At 50.2% G+C, this 26,725-nt stretch overlaps 1 protein-coding gene across 1 annotated transcript in view; it reads right to left on the bottom strand.

Moving 5' to 3' along the window:
* Csmd1 (CUB and Sushi multiple domains 1) overlaps positions 1-26,725 on the bottom strand; it is a 1,029,359-nt gene that overhangs the window by 54,330 nt on the left and 948,304 nt on the right. Inside the window, exons 43-50 of the mRNA XM_070015936.1 lie at positions 25,703-25,880; positions 24,363-24,508; positions 23,681-23,761; positions 22,580-22,693; positions 18,699-18,887; positions 15,698-15,844; positions 13,917-14,105; positions 7,955-8,140 (exon numbers count right to left, since the gene is read on the bottom strand). Coding sequence (XP_069872037.1) covers positions 7,955-8,140; positions 13,917-14,105; positions 15,698-15,844; positions 18,699-18,887; positions 22,580-22,693; positions 23,681-23,761; positions 24,363-24,508; positions 25,703-25,880 — 1,230 coding nt within the window. The remainder of the gene's footprint in view (positions 1-7,954; positions 8,141-13,916; positions 14,106-15,697; positions 15,845-18,698; positions 18,888-22,579; positions 22,694-23,680; positions 23,762-24,362; positions 24,509-25,702; positions 25,881-26,725) is intronic.

Genomic DNA, 26,725 nt, shown 5'->3' with positions numbered 1-26,725 from the left:
ATGCTAATCCGGAGCACGCCTTGGCTGTGGCTCCGGGACCCACGCAGCCCTCTGCACAGAAAATGGTCAGGTTATGCCCATGTGCATGTGTGTGCATGCGTGGTCACGTACCCAGGTGCCCTCTGAAGCTTAGCATTAAAGTTGTCAAAAGTGAAGCCTGCAGGAACTGGAAAGATACTGACAAAGCTGAATCGTGCAAAATTGTTAACAGGCAAATCTTCTGAAGTTAATAAAATAGAAATGCAAAGGGCTCAAGCAAATAGTTCAGAAAATTTTCAAAAAAAACCCATCATTTATAAAGTTAAATATTATAAACTGTGCGCTGAAGATACAGTTGGCGATACACTGCTTTCTTATTTTCTTTTTAGCATACTCTATTGTTGTATGGCTAGTGAGTTCCCTTGTACTTACAAGTATATGCAAGTACATACTGGTGCAAAACAAATAAATTCTACTTCCATGCCTTGCTTTTGTGTAAGGCCCCCAAATATAGAGAGTCCTGTGTGATATCTATCTTTTGAATGTGCCAAATTGGTAACACACACCTTGAACCTTCATTTTTAATCATATTTAATCTTTCTGAGAGGTGTGGTTTCATGCACAATACTGTATGTGTCACTGGGCTACTTTTCCTCTCTTAAAGCATCTATGTGGGTGATGGGTGGGAGGAGTTGCTGCCCGTGCACACGTGCAGTCCGGGGTGAAAGCCCCCTCCATCCTGCTGCACCACGGACAGCAGCAATCTTTGGAATCTAGCCACGTCTTTGGGTCTCCAGAGCCCTCGGTAGCCGGTTGTAAGGATTCGAAGGGTTCATGGCCCATATAATCTTAAAGAGTGTCTGGCGTGGTGAAAATTCAACAATGCCACACATATGGCTGTTTTCATAATAGTAGTTTAGTTATTTGCCTAGTGATAAAATAGTCTTTATTTGGATATTAAGAAGAAAGCACATCATGCGTTCTCCTTTGAAAGTAGGAATACACAAAGGCAACCACAGAGCACTTCTTAAGCTCCAAGCAAGGAGACTAAATATACATTTGTAATTATCCATAATGAAATACCTGTAAATGTTCCCAAACATTTTATATGGACTATCACATGCACGCCTGCACAGACACAGCGATGCTTCATCTGTCATGCAGTCTGTGTACATCTGTCCAGATATAAATATATACCTACATGCATCCAGGTGTATGTGCTTGTTTGTTAGTGTTTTCAACCAACAATGGGCTGAAATATTGGAAACTAAAATGGAGTCTTTCTGACTTGCTCCCTGAAAGACTACCATATTCTAAGTATTTATACATCATTTGCACCACAAGTGTGAGGAGATGTGCTCTGGTGCAGGAGTCAAGATCCACAGGTTCTGTGCACGTTTTATAGAAGGAGAACGCTTCCCCGTGGACATAAGGACCTTGGCACGGACAGGACTCGGCACCCGGGGGCCTGAGCCCAAGGTCCCGGGGGGCCCAGACAGAGCGTGCACGTGTGGAGAAGTGGCCCGTGGCTTTCCTACCTTTGTCTCTCTCTGGGCTATTCACAGGCCCTGGAGAGCGGGTGACAGATTTTGGCTTGCTTTCCCTCACTTAGTACTTAATCACACAGAATGTATCTGGTGACTGGCACGGAGTAGATCCACAGATTTTTAACAACCAAGGCGCTACTCTGGCTAATAGCCTCACATGAAAGCAGAGCCCTCGCACACTGACATTACTGCCCGGACTTAGGTTCTTATTAAGCTAGCTGCATGGTTTGCTTCCTCCTAAAGACACAATGCACGGCTATTTGTCAAACTACTGCAGCCAGTGCATTAATACCAACAGCCCTAGCTATTTCACTTTGGCACTCACATGAATCTTATCCTCAATGATCCAAAGCCAGTCTTAGTTAATAATTAAAATGAGAAAGAATGAGCCTCAGACATCTGCGTGGAGGTTTGTGCCAGTGCAGGAAGAATGCAAAGTGAAAGAGTTATTTATTACAAGCTTCATTTTTGCAAACCTGATGATGAGATGAACTAATTGTATTTTCCATTTTGCCATTTATCAAAGCCAAAGCACTCTTCATCTCCCGAGATTAGGTGTCTTGATCGACACTGTGCTGCATCTGTTAACAAACCTTAAAAATTGCTTCATACCAACATTTAAATTAGGAGAAGAGAGAGCCTCCCCCAAACAAAAATTAAAATACATTTTTTTGACCTTTGAGTTGCAAGGAATTTTAAAATATGTTGACATCTGTCCTTTGTAAAATCTAACGAACGATGTGGGAACAATTGCTGGCAGTTGGAGATGGTGCTTAGAGAGCATTAAAGTGGATTTTCTACTTTATTGTAGATGCCGCATTTATTTTCTTATGTTACCGAGCTAGTATTAGGCATTGAAACAGGTTTTTAAATACAAATTCACTTTCTGACATTCAACAACCAATTAATTGAATAGATGATCACTTCTTTACATTGGGAAGCAATTTTGTTTTTTAATTTGTATTTTAAAGCAATTATCCTTCTGGATATGTTTCAAAGCAGAAAAAAGTCACAGGTATATAAGTCAGGCTAGCTTCTGTGGTGCGGTTTGGGAGACAGAGCTTAACAGCGTGGGGCTGCCCTCCCCGCGGACATAACGTTTGCCTCCTGGCTCCGGAAGGCCAGTGACGGCTGACTGTTGCAGAGATCTGTGTGAACTCTGTGCCTGGGCCCCGGTCTGCTCCCCGGCCCCCCATGACGGGGCTCCACTCCCACACAATGCTTCTCAGACGTTCAGGCCAGGCTGCTGGTTCTGCCACATGCATAAGACATGAAAATCACATATCTAGAGAACTCCTAGAGGTGGTTTGCTCACAGAGTCTCACTACGTAGCCAGAGTTCCTTCTGCTGACTATGAACCTCGGCCCCCAGCACTCGGGTTACAGGTGTGCTCTACCACACCCACACAAACAGGACCTGCTTTTCCACCAGGTCCCCTGAGTCAGATCCTAAGTGTTGTCTGGTAAAGGCTGCTGGGTAGAGGCTGTGGGTAGGGGCTGTGAGTAGAGTTGGGTAGAGGCTGTTGGGTAGAGGCTGTGGGTAAAGACTGTTGGTTAGAGGCTGTGGGTAGAGGTTGTGGGTAGAGGCTGTGGGTAGAGGCTGTTGGTTAGAGGCTGTGGTTAGAGGCTGTGGGTAGAGGCTGTGGTTAGAGGCTGTGGGTAGAGGCTGTTGGTTAGAGGCTATGGATAGAGGCTATTGGTTAGAGGCTGGGGGTAGAGGCTGTTGGTTAGAGGCTGTGGGTAGAGGCTGTAGGTTAGAGGCTGTGGGTAGAGGCAGTAGGTTAGAGGCTGTGGGTAGAGGCTGTTGGTTAGAGGCTATGGATAGAGGCTATTGGTTAGAGGCTGTGGGTAGAGGCTGTGGGTAGAGGCTGTGGGTAGAGGCTGTGGTTAGAGGCTGTTGGTTAGAGGCTGTGGTTAGAGGCTGTGGGTAGAGGCTGTAGGTTAGAGGCTGTGGGTAGAGGCTGTTGGTTAGAGGCTGTGGTTAGAGGCTGTGGGTAGAGGCTGTTGGTTAGAGGCTGTGGGTAGAGGCTGTGGGTAGAGGCTGTTGGTTAGAGGCTGTGGGTAGAGGCTGTTGGTTAGAGGCTGTGGTTAGAGGCTGTGGGTAGAGGCTGTTGGTTAGAGGCTGTGGGTAGAGCCTGTGGGTAGAGGCTGTTGGTTAGAGGCTGTGGGTAGAGGCTGTGGGTAGAGGCTGTTGGTTAGAGGCTGTGGGTAGAGGCTGTTGGTTAGAGGCTGTAGGTTAGAGGCTGTGGGTAGAGGCTGTTGGGTAGAGGCTGTGGGTAGAGGCTGTGGGTAGAGGCTGTTGGTTAGAGGCTGTGGTAGAGGCTGTTGGGTAGAGGCTGTAGGTTAGAGGCTGTGGGTAGAGGCTGTGGGTAGAGGCTGTTGGGTAGAGGCTGTGGGTAGAGGCTGTGGGTAGAGGCAGGAGCGCAGTGTGACGTGAAGACTCCTGCTTACAATGCCGCACTGTGGAGAGCAGGCGCGTGGAAGGGAAAGCCACGCAAGGAGAATGCGTCTGTGGTGAAGGAAAGGTGGGCTGCCCAGAGGGCCCAAGACATCGCACAGTCAGTGAACAGCCCTGGCAGAAGAACACGGAGAATGACAGGCAGAGAAGTGAACCACAAACGGTTCTGAGGAAGCAGCGTCTTGTGCAGAATCGAACGGAGATACGGCTCTGACACTCTCCATAAAGACAACAGCGGACTACACATCAAGTCCAGAAAGTATGGAATCCTTGCAAGACAGCCTGGAGAAATCTCGGTGGTGCTGAATTCCCTGACTTACTACGGGCATCGACCACAGGCAGCCGGGAAGGAAGGGCAGGCAGCCTGGCTTCGATGGACTTCGGAGCGCCTGCTCTGAAGGCTTCGCTGCTCAGGGGAGGAAGAGCGGAAGGAAATAGCTCAGAAGGCACTTCTGATCAGGAGTGCTACCCAAAGCCACGCATCAGGCTCACCCACAAGCCAGTGCATCGCCTAATTCCGCGTGGACTAAGACCTTCACAGACAGACCCGGCACCCAGGAAGACGTGGGCAGTGAGCACGCCAGATTTCCTCAGATAACTGTCCATCGGGAAAATGCAAACCAGAATGGCTGTGACACCCCACCACACATCTGCTACACGGCCGAGGTCCAGACGCTGGGGACACGGGGCGTGGGCAAGGATGCTGGCCGGGGTGCCCTTCTGAGCCCTCCCGAGGGATTCAGGGTGCAGCAGAGGAGAGAAGCTGGAGAAATGGGAGTCAAAGCCGGCACCGGCAGTCTCTGTTCGTGGGAGGGTGCTGGCGGGCCGCTTCCCCCGGGGCTCCTGAGATCTGGGGAGGAGCACTGCGGGGCTTCCCAGCACCCATGACGGCAGCACCTGCCAGCGGCCGCTTCCCAGACTCATGGGGGCCTTTCCTCACAGCCAGCCCCGCACACACACAGCGCCCACACCAGCCCCGCACGCACACACAGCGCCCACACCAGCCCCGCACACACACACAGCGCCCACACCAGCCCCGCACACACACAGTGCCCTGCAACAGCCCCATGCACACACACACAGTGTACACACCAGCGCCCCACCACACACAGCGCCCACACCAGCCCCGCACGCACACAGCGCCCACACCAGCCCCGCACACACACAGCGCCCACACCAGCCCCGCACACACACAGCGCCCACACCAGCCCCGCACACACACAGCGCCCACACCAGCCCCGGACGCACACACACACAGTGTACACACCAGCGCCCCACGCACACAGCGCCCACACCAGCCCCGCACACACACAGCGCCCACACCAGCCCTGCACACACACAGCGCCCACACCAGCCCTGCACACACACAGCGCCCACACCAGCCCTGCACACACACAGCGCCCACACCAGCCCCGCACACACACAGCGCCCACACCAGCCCCGCATGCACACAGCGCCCACACCAGCCCCGGACGCACACACACACAGTGTACACACCAGCGCCCCACGCACACAGCGCCCACACCAGCCCCGCACACACACAGCGCCCACACCAGCCCTGCACACACACAGCGCCCACACCAGCCCCGCACGCACACACAGCACCCACACCAGCCCCGCACACACACAGCGCCCACACCAGCCCCGCACCCACACAGCGCCCCCACCAGCCCTGCACACACACACAGCGCCCACACCAGCCCCACACGCACACACAGCGCCCCCCACCAGCCCCGCATGCACACAGCACCCGCACCAGCCCCGCACCCACACAGCGCCCACACCAGCCCCGCACGCACACACAGCACCCACACCAGCCCCGCACACACACAGCGCCCACACCAGCCCCGCACCCACACAGCGCCCACACCAGCCCCACACGCACACACAGCGCCCACACCAGCCCCGCACACACACAGCGCCCACACCAGCCCCACACGCACACAGCGCCCACACCAGCCCCGCACACACACAGCGCCCACACCAGCCCCGCACACACACAGCGCCCACACCAGCCCCGCACCCACACAGCGCCCACACCAGCCCTGCACGCACACACAGCGCCCACACCAGCCCCACACGCACACACAGCGCCCCCCACCAGCCCCGCATGCACACAGCACCCGCACCAGCCCTGCGTACACACACAGCGCCCACACCAGCCCCGCACGCACACAGCGCCCTGCACCAGCCCTGCACACACACACAGCGCCCTGCACCAGCCCCACACGCACACACAGCGCCCACACCAGCCCCGCACGCACACACAGCGCCCACACCAGCCCCGCACGCACACAGCACCCGCACCAGCCCCACACGCACACAGCGCCCCGCAACAGCCCCGCACGCACACACAGCGCCCTGCACCAGCCCCACACGCACACACAGCACCCGCACCAGCCCCGCACGCACACAGCACCCGCACCAGCCCTGCGTACACACACAGCGCCCACACCAGCCCCACACGCACACAGCACCCACACCAGCCCCGCACACACACAGCGCCCACACCAGCCCCACACGCACACAGCACCCGCACCAGCCCTGCGTACACACACAGCGCCCACACCAGCCCTGCACGCACACAGCGCCCGCACCAGCCCCACACGCACACAGTGCCCGCACCAGCCCCGCACGCACACACAGCACCCCCCACCAGCCCCGCACACACACACAGCACCCACACCAGCCCTGTGTGTACACACAGAGCCCTGTACCAGCCCCGCACACAGCGCCCACACCAGCCCCGCACGCACACAGCGCCCACACCAGCCCCGCACACACACAGCGCCCCCACCAGCCCCGCACACAGCGCCCTGCACCAACTTTGCCCTGACGATGAGAGGAAACTTCCTAAGAGTAAACTAGAACCAAACCACAACAAGCAGAAAACAGAACAGGGGAGGCCTCTTCATACCCTTGTTCCCGACAACATTTGTTAATTATGATAAAAACGTACATTTTTAACGAAAAATAAGCAAGACACACTAGTTCTTTTCAGTGATGCCTGTATAACCCTAAGGAAGCAAAACAAAAATGATGACAATAAAAGAAAGGAAAACCAGGGGGAATATTTTCCGTAAAATGCGTAAGTTCACATCTTCCCAGTGAGTTTATTTTTTTGCATGACCAAAATATACCAAAAGCTTTAATTACCTGAATGTAATGTGAACATGACACACTAATGCCATCTGAGTGAAAATATCATCATTTATAGAAATAGTGAACAGCTTTCAATCCTGGGAAACAGGAAGGGTGTGTTAGCCCAATGTGAGACCAGTTTAAATGCACCTGTATTGAAAATATTGCCATAAAAATTGTGTGTGTGTGTGAGAATGTGTGAGTATGATATGTGTGATTGTGTGTGCGTGTGAGTGTGTGTGTTTATGTTGTGTCTGGCTTTGTGTTATGGACTTTTCTATTTTTTATAGCTGGATTTTCACCTAGCATCTAAACTTCTGACTCTTGATTCTTAGAAAAATATGACTGTACATTCTAAGTAGACTTCTGTAACACTTAGCCTGGAATCAGGGCTGTGCCTGCTGAGCATCAGTCAGTGTATAAAAGCAGTCATCTATACAAATCGAAGCCTTGCCTTGAGTGTCAAGGGCCTCAGACCACACGGGAGACGCAGAGGGACCCTGCGTCTAGTATCTCCTGTGCGACGCTGGTGCTGGCCTTCAAGGCTCAATGCCACCCGGACCCGGTCTCTGACACTGGCCATCACGGCAGAGACGAGGACCCGCCGGGCAGACTCTGTGGTGTGGGTACCTGGAGCCGGAGCACCCATCTGCTCATGTGCACAGGTGCAGAGCTCATGTTAAGTGGAGCACCAGTCCGCGTGGGTGAGCTGGCTATCCCACTGGACCAGAGACCACGGTCTCACCACAGAAGAAGCCCTCCACAACCCAGCCTGGAGCAGGCCCTGACGCGTCCCGCAGATGCGCTGCGGAGACGGCGCTGACACTCACGCCTGCAGGTGGGCGACCGGCCCCTGGTGCTCCACTGCCCATCCTCCTGGCACACCGCGGCCGTCGGCTGATCCGCGTCCAGCTTGAAGCCCTCGTTGCATTCAAACGTCACTTTACTGTCCAAAGTGAACTCGTTTCCCACAAATGAGCCGTTTCCTGGCGCCTCTGGGATTCCACAGGACACAGCTGAAAAGAAACAAGATCGGGCTTATTCATTCTCCAGGGACTTCCCAAGCTTTGTTTCTATTTGCCATCCCAAAGACGCACCAAGCCGCCGGTGATGTGTGCAGATGTGGCGTTAGGGTGCAGAGTTTGAAACCCCTGAGGAAGTTTGGAGCAGAGGAAAGCAGGGGGCTTGTGGGAATCATGCAAACTGACCAGCCTAAAGCACCGCAGTGCTGGTTCCGGGGCTCTGACCCTCGGTCTGTAGTTATCATTCGGGACAACGCTATTAGAGTGAGAAATAATACATAACCCAAACCCATACCCCCGTCTGGACAGCTAAGACTGCAGATGTTCGGCTCACTTTACCAAGTGCAGCGAACGCAAGCTTGTTCATGACATCTGTCACAGCCAACGCTCACCACCGTCTGTCTGGCTTCTCTCTGCAGTGTTTTCTGTCCTGTAGACCATCAGATATCTTCCCCGGACCCCACACACCCAGGGCCAGCTCCCTTAACTTCCCTGCTCGAGGGGAGCTGGCGCGTCTCCACAGGCTGAAGGGGAGAAAGGGTGTTACCAACGTGCAGGACGCCTGCCCGAGCACAAGGCACACCTGGGAGACAGCCTCTGTCCCGAGCACAAGGCACACCTGGGAGACAGCCTCTGTCTCAGCAAGAAGGGACGGACCGGTTCCAGGCTCCCGCAGCGAGCCAGGCTCCCGCAGCGAGCAGCTTCCCACTCGGGTCTGGAGTTCACTCATTCAGTCCTGCATGTGTAGTTCTTAAATTCTGTATGGTTTCTGCGATGGGTAGTTCTTAAATTCTGTATGGTTTCTGCGATGGGTAGTTCTTAAATTCTGTATGGTTTCTGCGATGGGTAGTTCTTAAATTCTGTATGGTTTCTGCGATGGGTAGTTCTTAAATTCTGTATGGTTTCTGCGATGGACACTCAGAGATACTTTTCTAAATAATGTGAGTAGCTAAAGTGGTGTCTGCGGCTTTGAGGATGTTCCCAGGACTCTGGCATGTGGGAGCACTTGGTGCCGTGGCTGTGGAGCCCTTCTGGAAGGGGCCGTGGGGGCCACGTGGAGATGTGAGAGAAAGAAGAAGACTTCGTGGGTGTTCTGACTCCTCAGCTGCCCTGCGCTAGGGTGAGATCCATAGTCCCAAAGGAGACCAAGATAGAAGCCTTGCAGTAGAAAACTGTTAAACAAACGTCAACCAAGGGGCTGGGAAGGTGGCTCAGTGGTAGAGCGCTTGCCTTGCATGCATGAGGCCCTGGGTTTGATTCCTCAGCACCACATAAGCAAAAAGAAAAAAAGTGCTCAAGTGGTAGAGCACTAGCCTTGAGCTGAAGAGCTGAGGGACAGCGCCCAGGCCCAGAGTTCAAGCCCCACGATCTGACCCCCCCCCAAAAAAAAATGTAAACCAAGTTACTGGAACAATACAACTTCATCAAAGCCATTCAGAAGAAGAGAGCCAGAGCCAGAGCCAGAGAGAGATGCACACTGAGAGAGAGAAATACAATGTAACCCAGGAAGGGGGCCCACCAGACATAAACCAGAGCCTCTCTGGGCAAACTGGAATACAAGGCCAAAAAAGCAGGCTGTTCGCCCCAACGTGACTTCTGAGCAGTTTTCCTGTGCCGTCCATCATACGTTTAAGCCAAAAGCTCAGGACAGCAGGACAGCTGAGACTCTGTGGCCGTGGTTAGCGGCGTTGCAGCGGCACTGAGACAAGCCCCAGATCACCACCACCGTCTCGTTTGTCAACAGAAAGGTACTTTTGAAAGACATTTAAAGTTTACTCTTAGTAAAGGGAGAGGACTCAGGCATAATTGGAACGTTACCAATCACTCATCCATCCACTCCCCCACCCCAGTCTCTCTCAAAAGTGGTGAAGTGACTGATGGAGGCATTTTCCGCCCTTTGCTGTTGTTTTGTGTCTTGCACATGCGTGCCTCTGTTTTATTTTCCCTTTTGTTCGGCCACACTTTAAAACTGCATTTCGGTTACCTATGGTTTTATCTCGTTTCGCTTCATATAATTTTCCAACTCAATGTTCTAGCTATTTTTTATTAAAGCACAAGTTACCACAGTGCACTACTGACATTTTGCTGGCCTGTGTGGTACACAGAAATCTCATACTCCTGTCTCCATCCTACAGTGTCCCATTGACAGGACCAGCCTCTTAATTATTTCTCTGTCTGCGCTGAGAATCACATTCTGCAATTTTTGCTTCAATTGTCAAACTTTAAGAGAAGAGCCTCTATTTATAAACATTAAAGAAAGACCTCACTATTTACCTACATTAAAATAAAAAGTCCCCTCCACACACGTTCTGGCTCTTTCGTATTTCTGTTCCATCTCTGCTGGCCCAAGTTCTTCCTTTCCCTTCTATTTCATGGAATTTCCTCTTAGAACTTCTGAGCTCAATTAAAAAGCCAAATTTGTGACTGATGGGTATTGGGAGAAGGAGCAGGGCAGACAGCCAGAGGCAGGAAACACAAATATGGAATCATAGGAGAAAAATCTCAGATCCTCTGTGATGTAACTCAATCTCTTAGAAAAACAAGAACAAGGTAAACCTGAAGCCAGTTGGCAGAGAAATAGAAAGATTAGGTCAGAAATAAATGAACTATAGAATAAGAGAACCATATAAAGCATCAACAAAACAAAAGGCTGGTGCTTTGTAAAGATAAACAAATTTGATAAGCCTTTAGCCAACCTGAGCAAAAGGACAGCACACCTGCACACACACACATATATATACACACACACATCCACATGCTCATTGCAACTATAAAAAGTTGTTACATTTCCAAATAAGTCTAAGTTTCTGAGATATGGAGTCATTTTCACAAACAGAAGGAAGAGAGTTACACAGAAGCAAAGGAACAGCGTTAAGGTAAAAGGAAGTCATCACCATTCCTGTGATTTTAAAGCTTTGAAACGCACCCATCCACCTCGGAACTCCAACTATGTCTTTGTAGCTTTTGATATTGGTACTAAAAGTTTTACCCAACTTGGAAAACTGTGTATTTAGAGTCCCATGCTGGAGGCAGACATTGCCCAGGGCATTCTCATGGTGAAATGGCCAAGCTTAGATTCCTGGAACCTGACTCAGGCTCTAATTGCACGGCAGGGGGTTCACCACTGTGTTTTCCCTGCAAATGTGACCTTGGAGCCTCGTACCTACATGCAGGATGGACTGCGAAAGGCCGACCACGTTCAGGCTCCCACCCACCCCTCACCGGTCCACATTCACCGCCCCTCCCCAGCCCCCTACGGGGCTGCCCCACACCCTTGAAATGATTGCCTGTGAGCAGAGAATAGTCATTTGTATCTCTCTTCAAGGCCTGACTTCAAGAACAGAAGCTTGGTTGTACAATGTACGAGATAGATCAACTTTTTCCTGCTCTTTCTTGTTGCAGAAGTGCTGGCAAAGCGTAAGCAAACAGCAGACAGAGGCTGTACCACGCGAGGGCCCCATGTGCACCAGGCTGGGCGAGGCAGCTGTCACGAATGCTCCTGGCAAGCTGCTCTCTCTAACAGGGCCAACTTGAAAGCGGCCACGGTGAGGAACAGTTTAACTGCATCCTCAAGATAATGCTGAAAACCCTGGCTCTAGCTCAGGCTTCTTTTGGAGATGAATAAGATCAGTGTACAGATAATGGAACTGCTGCTTGGCACAGCTCCGTGCTGGAAGACAGGAAATGAAGCCTGCAGGACCGAAGATATGCCCGCTTTATTGAGGATAAAAACCAAGGCAGCCCTGCCGAGGGAAATCATTTAAAAGGTCAAGCAGCACGAGAAAAACAACCTAGAGTTCTCTGAAGCCAATAAAATACATGGGGCCCGTGGCATGCTTGCCCCCAACCCCAGGTGCTAGGGCTGGGCCTGCCCTGCTCACGGAAGCACCTGGGAGTGTGAAGGAGAGCTGGCCCAGCTCTGCACTTGAGCCTCGTGAGGTGGGGTGGGGGTTCGACTCCATGCTTCCGACCAACAGCTGCCCATGCCCCTGCCCAGCCCCCCAGAGCCTCTGGAGCCCTTGGGTCCACATAGGCCATGGTTCACTTGGCATCTAGAGGACTTTATTTGGGAACTCGGGGCCCTGGGCCCACTCTGACCCCTTTCTGAGTCTAAGCTGTTGTTTGGGTCAATGATTTTTTTTAATTGTGAAAATACCATACAAAGGGGTTACAATTACATGGGCAAAGTACTGAGTACATTTCTTATCAAGCATTGTTGCCCCCTCCTTTGTTTCCCCTTCCCATCCTTTCCCATCTTCTCCCCCGGCCCCAAGATAATGGAACCAACCCAGATGCCCCTCAGTAGATGAATGGATCAAGAAAATGTGGTATATATACACAATGGAATTCTATGCCTCCATCAGAAAGAATGAGACTGCCCCATTTGTTAGGAAATGGAAAGACTTGGAAAAAATTATATTAAGTGAAGTAAGCCAGGCCCAAAGAAACATAGGTCCCATGGGTCAATGATTTGTCACGGGAATTGTTTCTAGTGACAAACAAACCAACCAACAAACCAAACAACCAGCCCAGGAGACGTGGCAGGCACAGCAGTGTCTCCTCGCCACACCAGGCGCTGTGCCACACAGAGTGAGAGGACTCAGGGGGGCAGGAAGTGCCCCTCCCTACTTTCAAAGAAGAAAGGTCATACTTCCTAATAACATAAAACAAGCTTCTTGGATCTATCATTATGTTTATGACGCATGAACTAACTCAGATCTGGAAAAAACATGTAAATACTATAAGCTAAGTTATCACAACTCATGGTTGTACATGTATGAGAACAGTTTGCATCTCCTCCCCTCTTATAGAGCAATAATGGATATCTAAGCCCTATGTGAATGAAAAAGAAGGAAGCCAACACGAAGTCCCATTCACAAATCATAATCAATTGTGTGATGAATATAAACTTCATCAGGCAAACATATGAAAATTTCATGACTTCAAACCTTTCAGTTACAATAAAAAGGCTTCTGGGTGCTGTATCATGGCTACCTAGGAAGCTGAAATTGGAGGACCGCAATTCAAAGCCAGCCTGCACAGAAAAGCCTGTGAGACCCATCTCCAGTCAACCACAAAAGGCAGGAAGTGGAGCTGTGGCTCGAGTGGTAGTAGGTAGAGCACTCCAGCCTTGAGTGGGAAAGCTCAGGGCCAGCGCCCAGCCTCAAGTTCAAGCTCCTGTCACAGCGCCATCCCCCCAAACACCAAAAAGCTTCTTTAGAAAACTTAATTTCAAATGCATACATAGGTAAAATGCAAAAATATTGCAGGAAATAGTGAAATGAACACCAACAAGCCCTCCATTAAAAGGAGCAAAGAAAATTACATACAAGGCTTAAGGTTCAAAGGAAGATAAAACTAAAATAAGAAAAACAAATTACTCAGTAATGGGGCATCTAATCAAAACGGTGCTCAGGAATTGCCACCAACGCTAACTGACGCTCACTTCATGGTGAATAAGGTTTGGGAATACCCGTGCTGTCCATTCTCTGAATCCGGGCTGCAGAAGGAAAGGAAGCCCAGTGGAAGCATCCGGAATGTGTGTGTGCGTGGATGTGGAAAGTTCGGCTTGTCCTGAGTTAAGCGTGAGTCTAATCTTCCCTTCCCTCCACCCCAGCCTCCCCTTGGTTCTGCACCCTTGGGAGTGTGACTCACATGACAATGAGGGAGGGGGCCCCGCTGGGGCGGGAGGGGGCCCCGCTGGGGCGGGAGGGGGCCCCGCTGGGGCGGGAGGGGGCCTCCCGCTCGGTGGGACGGGCACATTCCTTACCCTGGCACAGAGGCGCGAGGGAGTCCCACTGGCAGATGCCCGCCGGGCTCCGTCTGCAGGTGGCGTTGCTGAGGCCGATCATCCGGTAGCCAGGCTTGCAAAAGTAATGAACTTGGCTTCCAACTGCCCCTGCTGTCCTGTTCAGGATGCCGCCGTTCCTCAGCGTGGCGGGGAGGCTGCAGTACGGGGCTGGGGGCAGACAAGCCCTACAACATGAGCCAAGTGCAGACCAGACAGGGTGGGCTCACCTCCCTGCTGAGGCGGACGCAGATCACCGCCTCTGGCTGTTCTAACAGAAGGAGCGTCTGGAGGTACACTTGTCCAAAACGTGGAGCTGCCGGCGGCCCTGGCTCACCTGTAATCCTAGCTACTCAGGAGGCCGAGACCTGAGAGTGGACGTTTGAAGCCAGCCCAGGCAGGAAAGGCTGTGGGACTTATCTCCAAAAGGCACCAAAAAGCCAGAAGTAGAGCACAGCTCCAGCCTCGAGCTCAGGCCCTGAGTTCAAGCCCAGGACGCGGATGAGACCTCAAAGCCAAGAGTGCAGTTTTCTGCGGCAGGCACTCCTGCAGATCCGGGCACCCTGATGTAGTCCTGGGCGTGCGTACGCATGCGTGCGTGCATGTGTCTGTATCTGTACTGTGTGATCACTTGTGAATGTGTGCCTGTGTGTGTGTGCATGCATGTGTGTGAACATAATCACACATGCACATGAGGCCACATATAACACTCTATGGCGACGTTTTCCTGACGTAGTTCAGGAAAATGAAAACACCTTAGCACGCAGACGTTACTGTTCTGAGAATTCAAGGTATTACGTGTCAGAGTGGGCCACAGATAAAACACGATAAATTATGTTTCACGGTGAGTTCTTCTACTGGCCATTTTTTCGGGGTGGAAATAAAGGCCTGTTGTTTGAAAGGCTAGTGTTTGCCTCTTTCGGAACATTGACAAACGTAATCCATGCCTAACTCCCATGGTCCCATGGTCTCTGTGACAAGGTTCTGCGTACATCGTATTCCACAGAACAGAGGAAGGCTGTCTGAACCCCTCCCCTGTCTTTCCATCCACCCTGCCTGGCCTCATATCGTCTGTATATATACATCTGTATGAATACATATACAGATATCTTTCCATCTGTATATATACATATATGTACATACATACATATATATGAAATACGCATTCACTATGTGTATGTGGCGTGTGTAAAGATCACAGAAACACTGACAACCTGATGTACTAACAAAAGAGGTTATCAACACACGTAGTCAACAGTGACATAATCTATTTTCTTAACATTTAAAAGACTAGTTTGGTGATATTATTGTATCTTTTGAGAAATACCTTTGTGGTCTATGGCATGCAATTCAAAGATCTATTGTTTTAATGATACATTTAAAAATAATCACCACCCAATATGCTAGTGTTGTGTAGATACAGCATGGAGACTCCCTTCCCAACAGGATTTCTTATACAGTTAGGAATAGTCAGAGATTAGATCGATATGCATTATAATCTCTATTATGTTTTACTTTTTATTTTATTTTATTATGGTACTAGAGATTAAACCCAAGGCTTACTCCTGCAGTGCTCTGCCAGGCCTTTTGCTCTTAGTTAGGATCTCCTTTACCTCTGGACTGGCTTTGACCTGTGATCTTCCTGTTAGCCTCTACATATCTGGGATTACAGGTGTGTGCTGGCTTACCCAGCTCCTTTTTTTTTTTTTTTAATGGAATGAAGGTCCCTCGTGTGAAGGATGATCCCATGGTGAGTCACGTACCTGCATAGCGAATCTTGAATCCCTTCTTACTGGTTGCGTGGTCAGTGGACCAGCGGAGGTACAGCTGGTTGCTCTTGCTGGTGAAATTGGATTGCTCAGTGTGGTTCCCACTTAGGACAACTAACAAAGGACTCTGTCCGGAAGAGCCTGGGGAGAGAGCATGGCAAGCCACATGAGAGTTCACACCGACACACAGATCATCTTCGGCTTCTGACAAGACTGCGATCCAAACGTGTTATGTACAGTATGTATTTCCAAAGTGGACAAAGAATCTCAAATGATCACAGCAACAAAGTTCCTTGATAAGAATACCAACAGCCAGGATAAAAAGTCACTTGCTTACATTACTAATGGCAGGACATTTAAACAGCCTAAGAAACAGCAGGAAGAGTGAAATGGATGGTGACATCATCAGTGCGTGCAGTGTTCACTGTGCTGGGGAATGTGGGAATGGGCAGTGACATCATCCGTGCGTGCAGCACAGGAACCGGCTGTGACATCATCGACACCTTCATCAGAGATTACTGAGCTGGGGAACATGGGAATGGACAGTGAGGTCATCTGCGTGTGACATCATCAGCGCCTTCATCGGCATTCCCGAGCGAGACCACAGACTCTGGACATGTCTCTGCAGCTCTGGGGCATCCCTTTCAGGATCTCACATTTGTTAAAGCTGCAGCACTTGTGCACAAAGGGCTATTTGCACAGAATCACCCGTATGCCCACACCACTTCTGCATTTGGACCCTGAATAATACTTTGGAGTTTCACGCTCTCCTTTCCTTCACGTGCTCCTGGCACTGGTCCATTTCAGCAGAGGGCTCCCGGAAACACAGCACAGAGCGTGGAGGAGGCCTCCCGGCCATTCCCAGCACCCATGTGGCCAGGGTGAGTGACCCTGTCCTTCACATTTATACAGAGGTAATTTATTTAAATTGAGAATTTGCAACACCATTGACTGTGTAATTCTTAGGAATGTCTCGTAATTTTCGAATCAGGCTAATTGCATTCATCTCCGATCACACAATACGTCAGAAGGTAGCTGTGTCTGGATATAGGATCTGTGCGTGTGATGGGTGAGCTCTCGAGGGTGGTTCTGACCCAAGAGGGCTGATGTTCTGAGGGGCAGTGGATCTGGGCTCGCACACACGCTGGGCCGGCCACATGGGGCTGGGGTGGGGGCGTGAGAGTCCGAGAGGCCTTGATGCCAGCAGCCCTGTGCACCAGTGAGTCACATCCATTACTCAGCCCAGTCCCACGATGACTAAAGGCCCATTTTTAGAAATTGTGTCTCTCCAGACTTCTGACACAGAGCGAGCACTGCTGGGATGATGACTCTCAGCATCAATATAATCAACCGCTCTCTGGTCAACGCAGAGGGGAGAGAGGGCCACGGTCTTATCAAATAAAGGCAGAAGCATGACATTTACTGCAAGAAAAATGTCACCACTTAAAACCTTATCCATATAAAACTCTGACCTTTGGTGTCATCAAAAAATCTCTGGGAGCAGAACAAAGCTAGCCTAGCTCTCTGAGAAGGCTTCCAGCCCTCACAGGCTCTGCTTGCTGCTTATCACAGGTGTGGGCTGTCCAGGTTTGGAGGCAATCAATGGATACATTATAGTACACACGGTTCTCCTGAAACTAAAAGAAACCCATGGCAGCTATATTCCAGTCCAACTAATGTGAAACATCCAAAGTAATTACCTATATTTAACTATATTAGGTGCCTAGGGATAGACACGGATATTCGTGCATACAACGTGTCTGGACACTCATGGTCTACACAGGCGTTGCGTCCCTTTGCATCTGATAGGCTTGCGGTGAGTCTACTCCCCTCCCCCCTCCTCTTACCTCCCCTCTCTACACTAATATAATGATTCCCTTCCTCCACTAAAAGGACAGAGGGAAAGATGCATGTCTGCCTGGAATTACACTGAAAAATCCCTCTGAAAACAAGATACTGTTTCCCTAGTCTTCCATTTTTCTATATATAAAGCTGAATTTAATTCTAAATATAGAAATGCATAAATTCAGTCTTTGAAGATACACAGGCTGATGGTCAGGGGTCTATCGATACGGTGATGGGAAGACACACAGGCTGATGGTCAGGGGTCTATCGATACGGTGATGGGAAGACACACAGGCTGATGGTCAGGGGTCTCTCGATACGGTGGTATGACTGGCGGCTCCTCAGGGCAGCACAACAACCAAAAATTTAATAACATTATTTTTTTCCACTGAAATGATTGTGACTTATCTGAACTCAACGAAAACTCTGTCAAAACATGAGAAAATGCCGTTATTATGTTCAGCTGTAATTGTATCCTGGTCTGCTTGTAGACAAAGAAAATTATCATCAATTTCACTTAAAATTGACTCTTCAAATATGTGTACTGTTACATTAACATTTTCATTCAAATTGCAGCAAAATCATAAGGGTGGTACTGAAAACAGCATCAGTGTGTTTTAGTTAGCTGTACTTTACTAGTAAAAAATAACCTGAGAGGACGGATACCCTCTGTCTTCTAGATGTCTCTGTCATGATGTTTACGCCTTTCTAGCAAAGTGCTCAACTTGAGTAGAATATTTGTACACTTCTTAATTCACCAACAGTGCTTTGTGAATTAATGTAATATCTGGGAAAGAAAGGACTTTTGAGACCATCTTCTCTGAGTTCCCACATTAAAGAATTGAAGAATGGTTAAAAAGTTCATGGCATGCACAAGGATGCCTGTACTCATACACTGACACGTTGAACTGAAACTTCTCTGTACAACTACTTAGAGGTAACTTTAAAAAATAAAAAATTCCTGTTCACATTGCAACTTCAGTTTGTAAAGTTACAAGGTCAGCAGTCGTACCATCTTCCTCTCTGAGATGCCCAGGCCCCAGTGCTGGGCTCGGGCTGATGTGATTTGGCTGAGGCAGGAATCTGAATTTGCCAGGAGAACGCAGTGCAGCCCCTGTGCTGCGGGAACACATCAACAGAAGGAACTTACCGTCAAACACTTCCAGCGCATCGAATTGTTTCTCACTTTGAAATGTGTCCACAAAGATAGTAATATTGAAGTTTGGCTCTACTTTAATGCTCCAGGAGCAGGTCTGGGAGTTAAAATAGTTGCCTGGATACCCAGGGCTGAGGATTATTCCAGAAGATTCTGTCCGGACTTCATTTGCTGGGCATTGTGCTGCAGAGAGAAGCATCGGTAAAGCTTTGCTTTAACAAAATGAATCCAACTTCCTTAGGAGACGTTTTATCCCTGTATATACAAGCTGATGAAAAGAAAAGGCGATCTCACTGAGCTCTGATTACATTGAATACCAGACACAAACACTGCCCGAGAGGCAAACTGAAAACCGGCAGGCACTGCGCACTTCACGATGGGGGTCCAAGTTCACCCAAGCCAGACAGTGTGACTAAATCCGGCTGCTTGCTCTCAAGCCGCTCTGTCCTGGACCCATGCGAGTTAGTGGCGTTGGAACTTCGGCTGTGGCTTCACTAGAGGTCCAGTCGACAGACCTGACTCACACCCAGCCTGCACCTGCAGCACCCCACAGTTTGCACTGGGATCCAGGTTTACCTAGACAAGCGTTTCTGGACGAACTGCGAGGGATTAGAGGTATGTGTGCAAGCCTTTCCCCTGCTTTCTTCAGTGATTTACAAGTTAGTTCAAATAAAAATAACCTTCACAGATGTGCATGCACAGAAGGGAATAGCCAAATAAGAGTTCATCAACCACTAATTTCTCTTGTTGATAAATTAGAATAATTAAGGGAAAACTATTTCTATTATTAGTAATAGCACACAAATAGAACCATAACTATTTAGAGTGTTTTTTAAAAAGTTCAGCAATCAGAGGCTGGGAAGGTGGCTCAGTGGTAGAGTGCTAGCCTTGAGCTGAAGAGCTGAGGGACAGCGCCCAGGCCCTGAGTTCAGGCCCCATGACCGGACCCCCCCCCCCAAAAAAAAAAAATTTCAGCAATCAGTAATCACAAAGAAATTGAACTTTCATCAAAAATGTATCTTATTGAGTTATCTACTTCTAAGGTATTTCCTCTGTATTACTTACAGCTGTATTTTAAATACAAATAATTCTCCAAACAGAATATATCTTATTTAAAAGCTTGAACATATTTTAACAAACCTTGTGGGGAAAAGAAAAGCTTCACCTTCTTCTGTTTCTAATTGAAATATACCTTTAAATTTAGGAACGTTTAGACATAAAACCACCAGCAGTGATGCATGACATAGAGTCCTTTAACTAAATATGCATTTTAGGTCATATTTTAAAAAACATTTATAGCAGAAATGAGTGGCCATAGTAGAAAATAATTCTGGAACTCAGACGGAAGCCACTCAGATAAAAGTGTGATTTTCTTCTGGGACCATGGCGGGATTGCTGACCGCCAAGCCAGGAGGACGGCCGGGAGGGCCAGCTCCTGCGTCATTGGCACAGCAGAAGCGCGGGGCGGGGACCCCGGCTGCCAAGCCACTCTCTGTGGTAAGCAACGCTGGTGCTCTCCCAGTCAGTGACACCACCCACGTTCCCAGATGGAGTCAGCTTATTGCGCAAAGGCTACATCAGCACTGTGGTTTTTAAAAAATTAATTTTCCATAGTGAGTTGATAGCTTTCAGTTGGGCTGTTTGAGCTTGTTTGTAGTCCTAAAACCCTTGTCTTCTAATTACACTTGAAACTAGCACCAATGGGATTATATGTGTAAAATGATCTAATCACTTTGGTCCATTGGCACAATGTATCCATCCTAAACCCTTCCTCTGCAGATTATCTAAACTCTTGCATACATTCAACTTACTTTAAAGACTTGTAAAAATCAGGAAAGTTGCATACTTCACTTGGTGGTTTATAAATTTTATGCCCCCTATTTTTTAAATACCAACTAATTATGTTCATGCAGTGGCATGACACACAAAATTGCCTTAGAGACTATTCAAAGTGCCGGGCACCGGTGGCTCACGCCTGTAATCCTAGCTACTCAGGGGGCTGAGATCTGAGGATTGTGGTTCAAAGCCAGCCTGGGCAGGAAAGACCATTATCTACAAGACTCTTATCTCCAATTAACCACCAGAAAGCCAGAAGTGGCACTGTGGCTCAAGTGGTAGAGTGCTTGCCTTGAGCTGAAGAGCTGAGGGACAGCACCTAGGCCCAGAGTTCAGGCCCCTGACTGACAAATAAAAAAAAAAAGAAAGAAAGCATTCAAAGCATGAGGCCAACTGGTGACTGGACAGGAAGGTAATAGAAACCTGTGAGTGAGGGAGAGTGGTAAGCATGGGACTGACACAGGTCAAGCTCAAGCTGATGCTGATAAAGATGTTGGAGCCACACAGCGGGGTGTTCCCAGACAGACAGACAGACAGAGATGGCCAGAGCCACACAGCGGGGTGTTCCCAGACAGATAGACAGACAGAGATGGCCAGAGCCACACAGCGGGGTGTTCATAGACAGACAGACAAAGATGGCCAGAGCCACACAGCGGGGTGTTCCCAGACAGACAGACAGACAAAGATGGCCGGAGCCACACAGCGGGGTGTTCCCAGACAGACAGACAGACAAAGATGGCCAGAGCCACACAGCGGGGTGTTCACAGACAGACAGACAGACAGAGATGGCCAGAGCCACACAGCGGGGTGTTCATAGACAGACAGACAAAGATGGCCAGAGCCACACAGCGGGGTGTTCCCAGACAGACAGACAGACAAAGATGGCCGGAGCCACACAGCGGGGTGTTCCCAGACAGACAGACAGACAGAGATGGCCAGAGCCACACAGCGGGGTGTTCCCAGACAGACAGACAGACAGAGATGGCCGGAGCCACACAGCGGGGTGTTCCCAGACAGACAGACAAAGATGGCCAGAGCCACACAGGGGGGTGTTCCCAGACAGACAGACAGACAGAGATGGCCGGAGCCACACAGCGGGGTGTTCCCAGACAGACAGACAGACAGAGATGGCCGGAGCCACACAGCGGGGTGTTCCCAGACAGACAGACAAAGATGGCCAGAGCCACACAGCGGGGTGTTCCCAGACAGACAGACAGACAAAGATGGCCAGAGCCACACAGCGGGGTGTTCCCAGACAGACAGACAGACAAAGATGGCCGGAGCCACACAGCGGGGTGTTCCCAGACAGACAGACAAAGATGGCCAGAGCCACACAGCGGGGTGTTCCCAGACAGACAGACAGACAAAGATGGCCAGAGCCACACAGCGGGGTGTTTCCAGACAGACAGACAGACAAAGATGGCCGGAGCCACACAGCGGGGTGTTCCCAGACAGACAGACAGACAAAGATGGCCAGAGCCACACAGCGGGGTGTTCACAGACAGACAGACAGACAGAGATGGCCAGAGCCACACAGCGGGGTGTTCATAGACAGACAGACAAAGATGGCCAGAGCCACACAGCGGGGTGTTCCCAGACAGACAGACAGACAAAGATGGCCGGAGCCACACAGCGGGGTGTTCCCAGACAGACAGACAGACAGAGATGGCCAGAGCCACACAGCGGGGTGTTCCCAGACAGACAGACAGACAGAGATGGCCAGAGCCACACAGCGGGGTGTTCCCAGACAGACAGACAAAGATGGCCAGAGCCACACAGCGGGGTGTTCCCAGACAGACAGACAGACAGAGATGGCCAGAGCCACACAGCGGGGTGTTCCCAGACAGACAGACAGACAGAGATGGCCAGAGCCACACAGCGGGGTGTTCCCAGACAGACAGACAAAGATGGCCGGAGCCACACAGCGGGGTGTTCCCAGACAGACAGACAAAGATGTTGGAGCCACACAGCGGGGTGTTCCCAGACAGACAGACAGACAAAGATGTTGGAGCCACACAGCGGGGTGTTCCCAGACATACCTTCACAGGAGGGGGCCGAGCCCTGGAACTGCAGCTGGGAGCTGAGCCTGCAGGTGAGCGTGTCACTTCCAGATAAGGTGTAGCCAGGGTGACATTGATACTTCACAAAGTCTCCTGAAAGAACCAATCCAACATGCTGGGAAATGGTGTTTCTAGAACATTCTGAGTGCATGCCTGTGGTACATGTGTGTGGCCACTTGATGAATCAAGTCAGTGTGCAAACCATCTCAGAACTGGTGTTCTCTGGAGAACGTGCCAGTTCTGATTCTCACTGTACACCCATGCTGCAGTAACCCAATGTGAGTACAGAAATGGTGTCCAGGTTTCCTGCCTACGCTCTCCATCCCTGATGACTAAATAAATCAGTGCCGTGCATTAGAGGCCTCGGGGTCGGCAAGGAGAAGCAGAACGGCAGAATGACCTCCACGTGACCTTGGCAGAGGAGCACAGGTTTCAGTGAGCTGATTCTCCACGAGCAAAGAAGACAGCGGGTCACAGAGCCTGACCAGCCGCTGGAGGCATGCCTTGGCATCAGCACAAGACTTGTCATTAGGAATGAGAAGCTGTGGTCACAATAATTACGCTGCAAACATGTGCTGGGTGCTTTATTATATACCAGATGATCACTTAGTGAATACGGCCATTGATGTAAGTGATAATGCGGAATTTCTAAATGTGATCATCCTCTATCTGCCACCAATTACTTCCTGGGAGGTTCTGTTAAATCATCAGCATTATGGCTACAAACACAGTCTTTCTTAAGTATGTTCATATCTCAACCTAATTAAACCAAGGATCTACTGAAGCCTGCCTCCACAAACTGTGTACAAAATGATTTCTTAAATGGCTAAGTGACATTATAGAGAAAGAGAGAAGAAAATAACTCAAATGTCAAAACCCAAATTCAAGTGGCAAAACAAAAGTCACAGAAGTGTCTGTCTGTATCAGACCACAGCAATGGCCTGGGGGCGTTTCATCCTTTCTGACAAATTTCCCATGTGCCAGCCCACGTCTGATTCCGGGGGAGATGGGAGCGTGGGCTGCCTGCGGGACAGGGTATGCGCGGCTGGAATCCACGGGGCATGGTGGAGGCGACCTTACCAATCTCGAAGTCCTCATCCTCAGCAATCAGGTCAGCATGGGGGACCGCGGGAGGGGCCGGGCACCTCTTCAGCTGAAATGCTGCGGAGAACGTTCATGAAAAGCAGGTGTCATGGCAGACACTTGCCGAGAGCCAAGACGACTGCAAGCTGCATTCCCCTCCGGTTGTAAAGCTGAGGTTCACTGAAATACCCGCACGTGTTCGCCACTGCCTCGTGACACTGTCACTTTCCAAGTGCTCCTACAGTTAGTTCATACCACGCTGCTATCTAAACACACAGAGGAAAGTCCCCTAACGCACTTGGAATTCTGCAGGGAGGTGCTCTGAACAGGGCCTGGCTGCAAGTCCTGTTTCAGAGTTGGTAAGATCCCCTCTTCTTCTCCTGAGGAATCTGCTCTGGGGTCTGCCCTGGGAGAGAAGGAGCCCCACACCACAGCAAGCCCCCTCAGTGCCCATTCCAAAGAGCACTGGCTGTTCCTGACATTTGAATGTGATGTCAATAGATATTGAGAACGCATCACCATGGTCTGATGACACAGGAGACAGAAAGACCTGGCTGCACCCAGGAGGCTGGAAAAGGGCCCCCAGACATCACACCAGCACCCGGAGGCCGGGTGTGCTCACCCTGCGGAAACACCACCTGGAATTCTCAGTGGCAGTTGGCGGGGAAAATGAACTGACCGTGGAAGTTGAGGACAAAGAAGCCTCCGTTGGAGAAGTCGCTGTGGAACTTGAGCAGGACCTGGTTGGAGGAGCTGTATGCTGTTTCCAGGGCTGTATTTCCACTGAAAACCCCGAGCTGAGGTGAATTCTGGTCAGGACCATCCCTAGGCACAGCAAGCTCCCATCAATTCTGAAAGGACTCCATACCTCCCGTCCACCACCTCCTGTCCACATCCTGTCCACCTCTGGTCCACCTCCTTCCACATCCTGTCCACTTCCTGTCCACATCTAGTTTACCTCCTCTCTAGTCCTGTCCATGTCCTCTCCATCTCTCGTCTATCTCTTGTCAGTCAAATCCCCATGTTTAAATTCTAAATGCAATTTGCCCACAAACAGCAAGAGCAAGAAGCTTCTAAAAATAAAACATCTTTTAAAACTCAATAAAATACAATGTCCCCTGGGTTCTGTTCTGAAGGGGCCGCCCTGGCCCTGGACATCCTCCATGTCATCAGCACTGGACAGGGGCCACTAAAACCACAGCTGACCCCTAAAACCACAGCTGACCCCCTAAAACCACAGCTGACCCCCCAGAACCACAGCTGACCCCCTAAAACCACAGCTGACCCCTCAGAACCACAGCTGACCCCCAGAACCACAGCTGACCCCCCAGAACCACAACTGACCCCCTAAAACCACAGCTGACCTCAGAACCACAACTGACCCCCTAAAACCACAGCTGACCCCCAGAACCACGGTGTGCTTGCAGGGAAATCTCACTCTCAAAAGTTCACTATTACTTCACGCATCAATTCAAAAGAAAACAATGCTGGGCTACTCTTACGTTTTAAAAGTCAATTGCTACAGTGCTGAGTGCTGTGCTCCAGGCAGAGGCTGGAAGGACATCTGCTCTAGGCCAGTCCAGAAGAAGATTCACAACTCTGTCCCAAAATACCCCAGGGAGAAAGGACCAAGTGGTAGGGGCCCGGACCGGTGAGCACAAGGCCCCACGTTCAAACCTCAACAATGCCAAATATCTGGTGGTGAGCAAAAGGTCCTGTGTTCAAACCCCAACAATGCCAAATATTTGGTTATTCTACAATGCAGCAAAACCGAATGTGCAGCTTGAAATTTGTCCCTGTGTCTCTGACTTTGTTGCTTGAAATGTGTCCCTGTGTCTCTGGCTTTGTTGCTTGAAATGTGTCCCTGTGTCTCTGGCTTTGTTGCTTGAAATGTGTCCCTGTGTCTCTGGTTCTGTTGCCTGTGAGGATGCAATCTGATATGTAGGAGACGTGCAAGCACTAAACGAGACACATGTGTAAGCACCAAGAGTCACCACAGGCAGTGTGGCTGCCCCGTACCAGACAGCGATGTAGTCGTTCACGGCTTCCGTCTGCAGCAAGGTGAAGTTGATGTAGACGCCGTGGCCCGGGGCCACGGTGATGAGCCACAGGCAGTCCTTCAGGATGGGGTACTCGTCCGGGAAGCCGGGGGAGTAAATGGTGCCGTTGTGGGCGGTCACGTTGTACCCGCAGGGCGCTGGGGAGAAAGCAGCCAGCCGTGCGTTTTAGAAAGTAGGTGACTATTTCAGAAAGGGCTTAGCCTCCATGCTCCCTGGTACAAAATAATTGTGACACAGCTCTCAGCAACTACTTAGCCAAAGTTCTTCCCCTCAAGCCTGTAAAGTTCAGGAGAATTATACTTCTAAGCTAAGATAGCTCCGTCTCACTTCACATAGACTCCAAATCTTCAAAATCCCTGAGGAGAGCATTCCTACATGATAAAAAAAATCCACAGTCAGCCGCCATCTGTGACTGCGCTGATAATTAATCCATTGGACCATCCAACGCCAGGCAAGGGATGACACGCACATTACACATAAATATATAACTGAATTTTTTGTTTTAAGTCACTTTCCTAAAGCCTATTGAAGCTGTGGGAAAGACGGGCATCTCAGCCCGGCAGAAACACTGACACTATCAACTCAGTGCGAACCTACACTTGAAGCAGCGAGATGAACGTACATAAGTAGCGTTTCAACACAAGTACTCCCTATCTACCGGTGTAGTCCGGGCCCCCGGTCTGTCTTCATTTTGGGTTTAACAAATTGACCTTTTGGTTGCTGTGGTGATCATCTTACGTGTAGAAAGGTGGGGTGGCCAGGTGTGGGCGGAGTGCTCTGACAGGCCACCGTTCATGTACCCAGGCCACCTGTCAAACTGAAATCCCACCACGACCTCAGATACGGGGTGAGGCTTGATCACCAGCCCCGTCCCCCACAACATCAAAGACATGCCACAAAGGGCCTCGAGCTTAGGGGAAGGAAGAGGCCAGAGCATATCAAAAGATACACAAGAAGACAATTTTAATGATGCAAGATGCTA

The sequence above is a fragment of the Dipodomys merriami genome, unplaced genomic scaffold (genome assembly GCF_024711535.1).
Source record: "Dipodomys merriami isolate MVZ:Mamm:240054 unplaced genomic scaffold, mDipMer1.0.p SCAF_12, whole genome shotgun sequence".
NCBI classification, from domain to species: Eukaryota; Metazoa; Chordata; class Mammalia; order Rodentia; family Heteromyidae; genus Dipodomys; species Dipodomys merriami.
The sequence above is the reverse complement of the archived record's forward strand: the minus strand, read 5'-3'. Positions and strand labels throughout refer to the sequence as shown.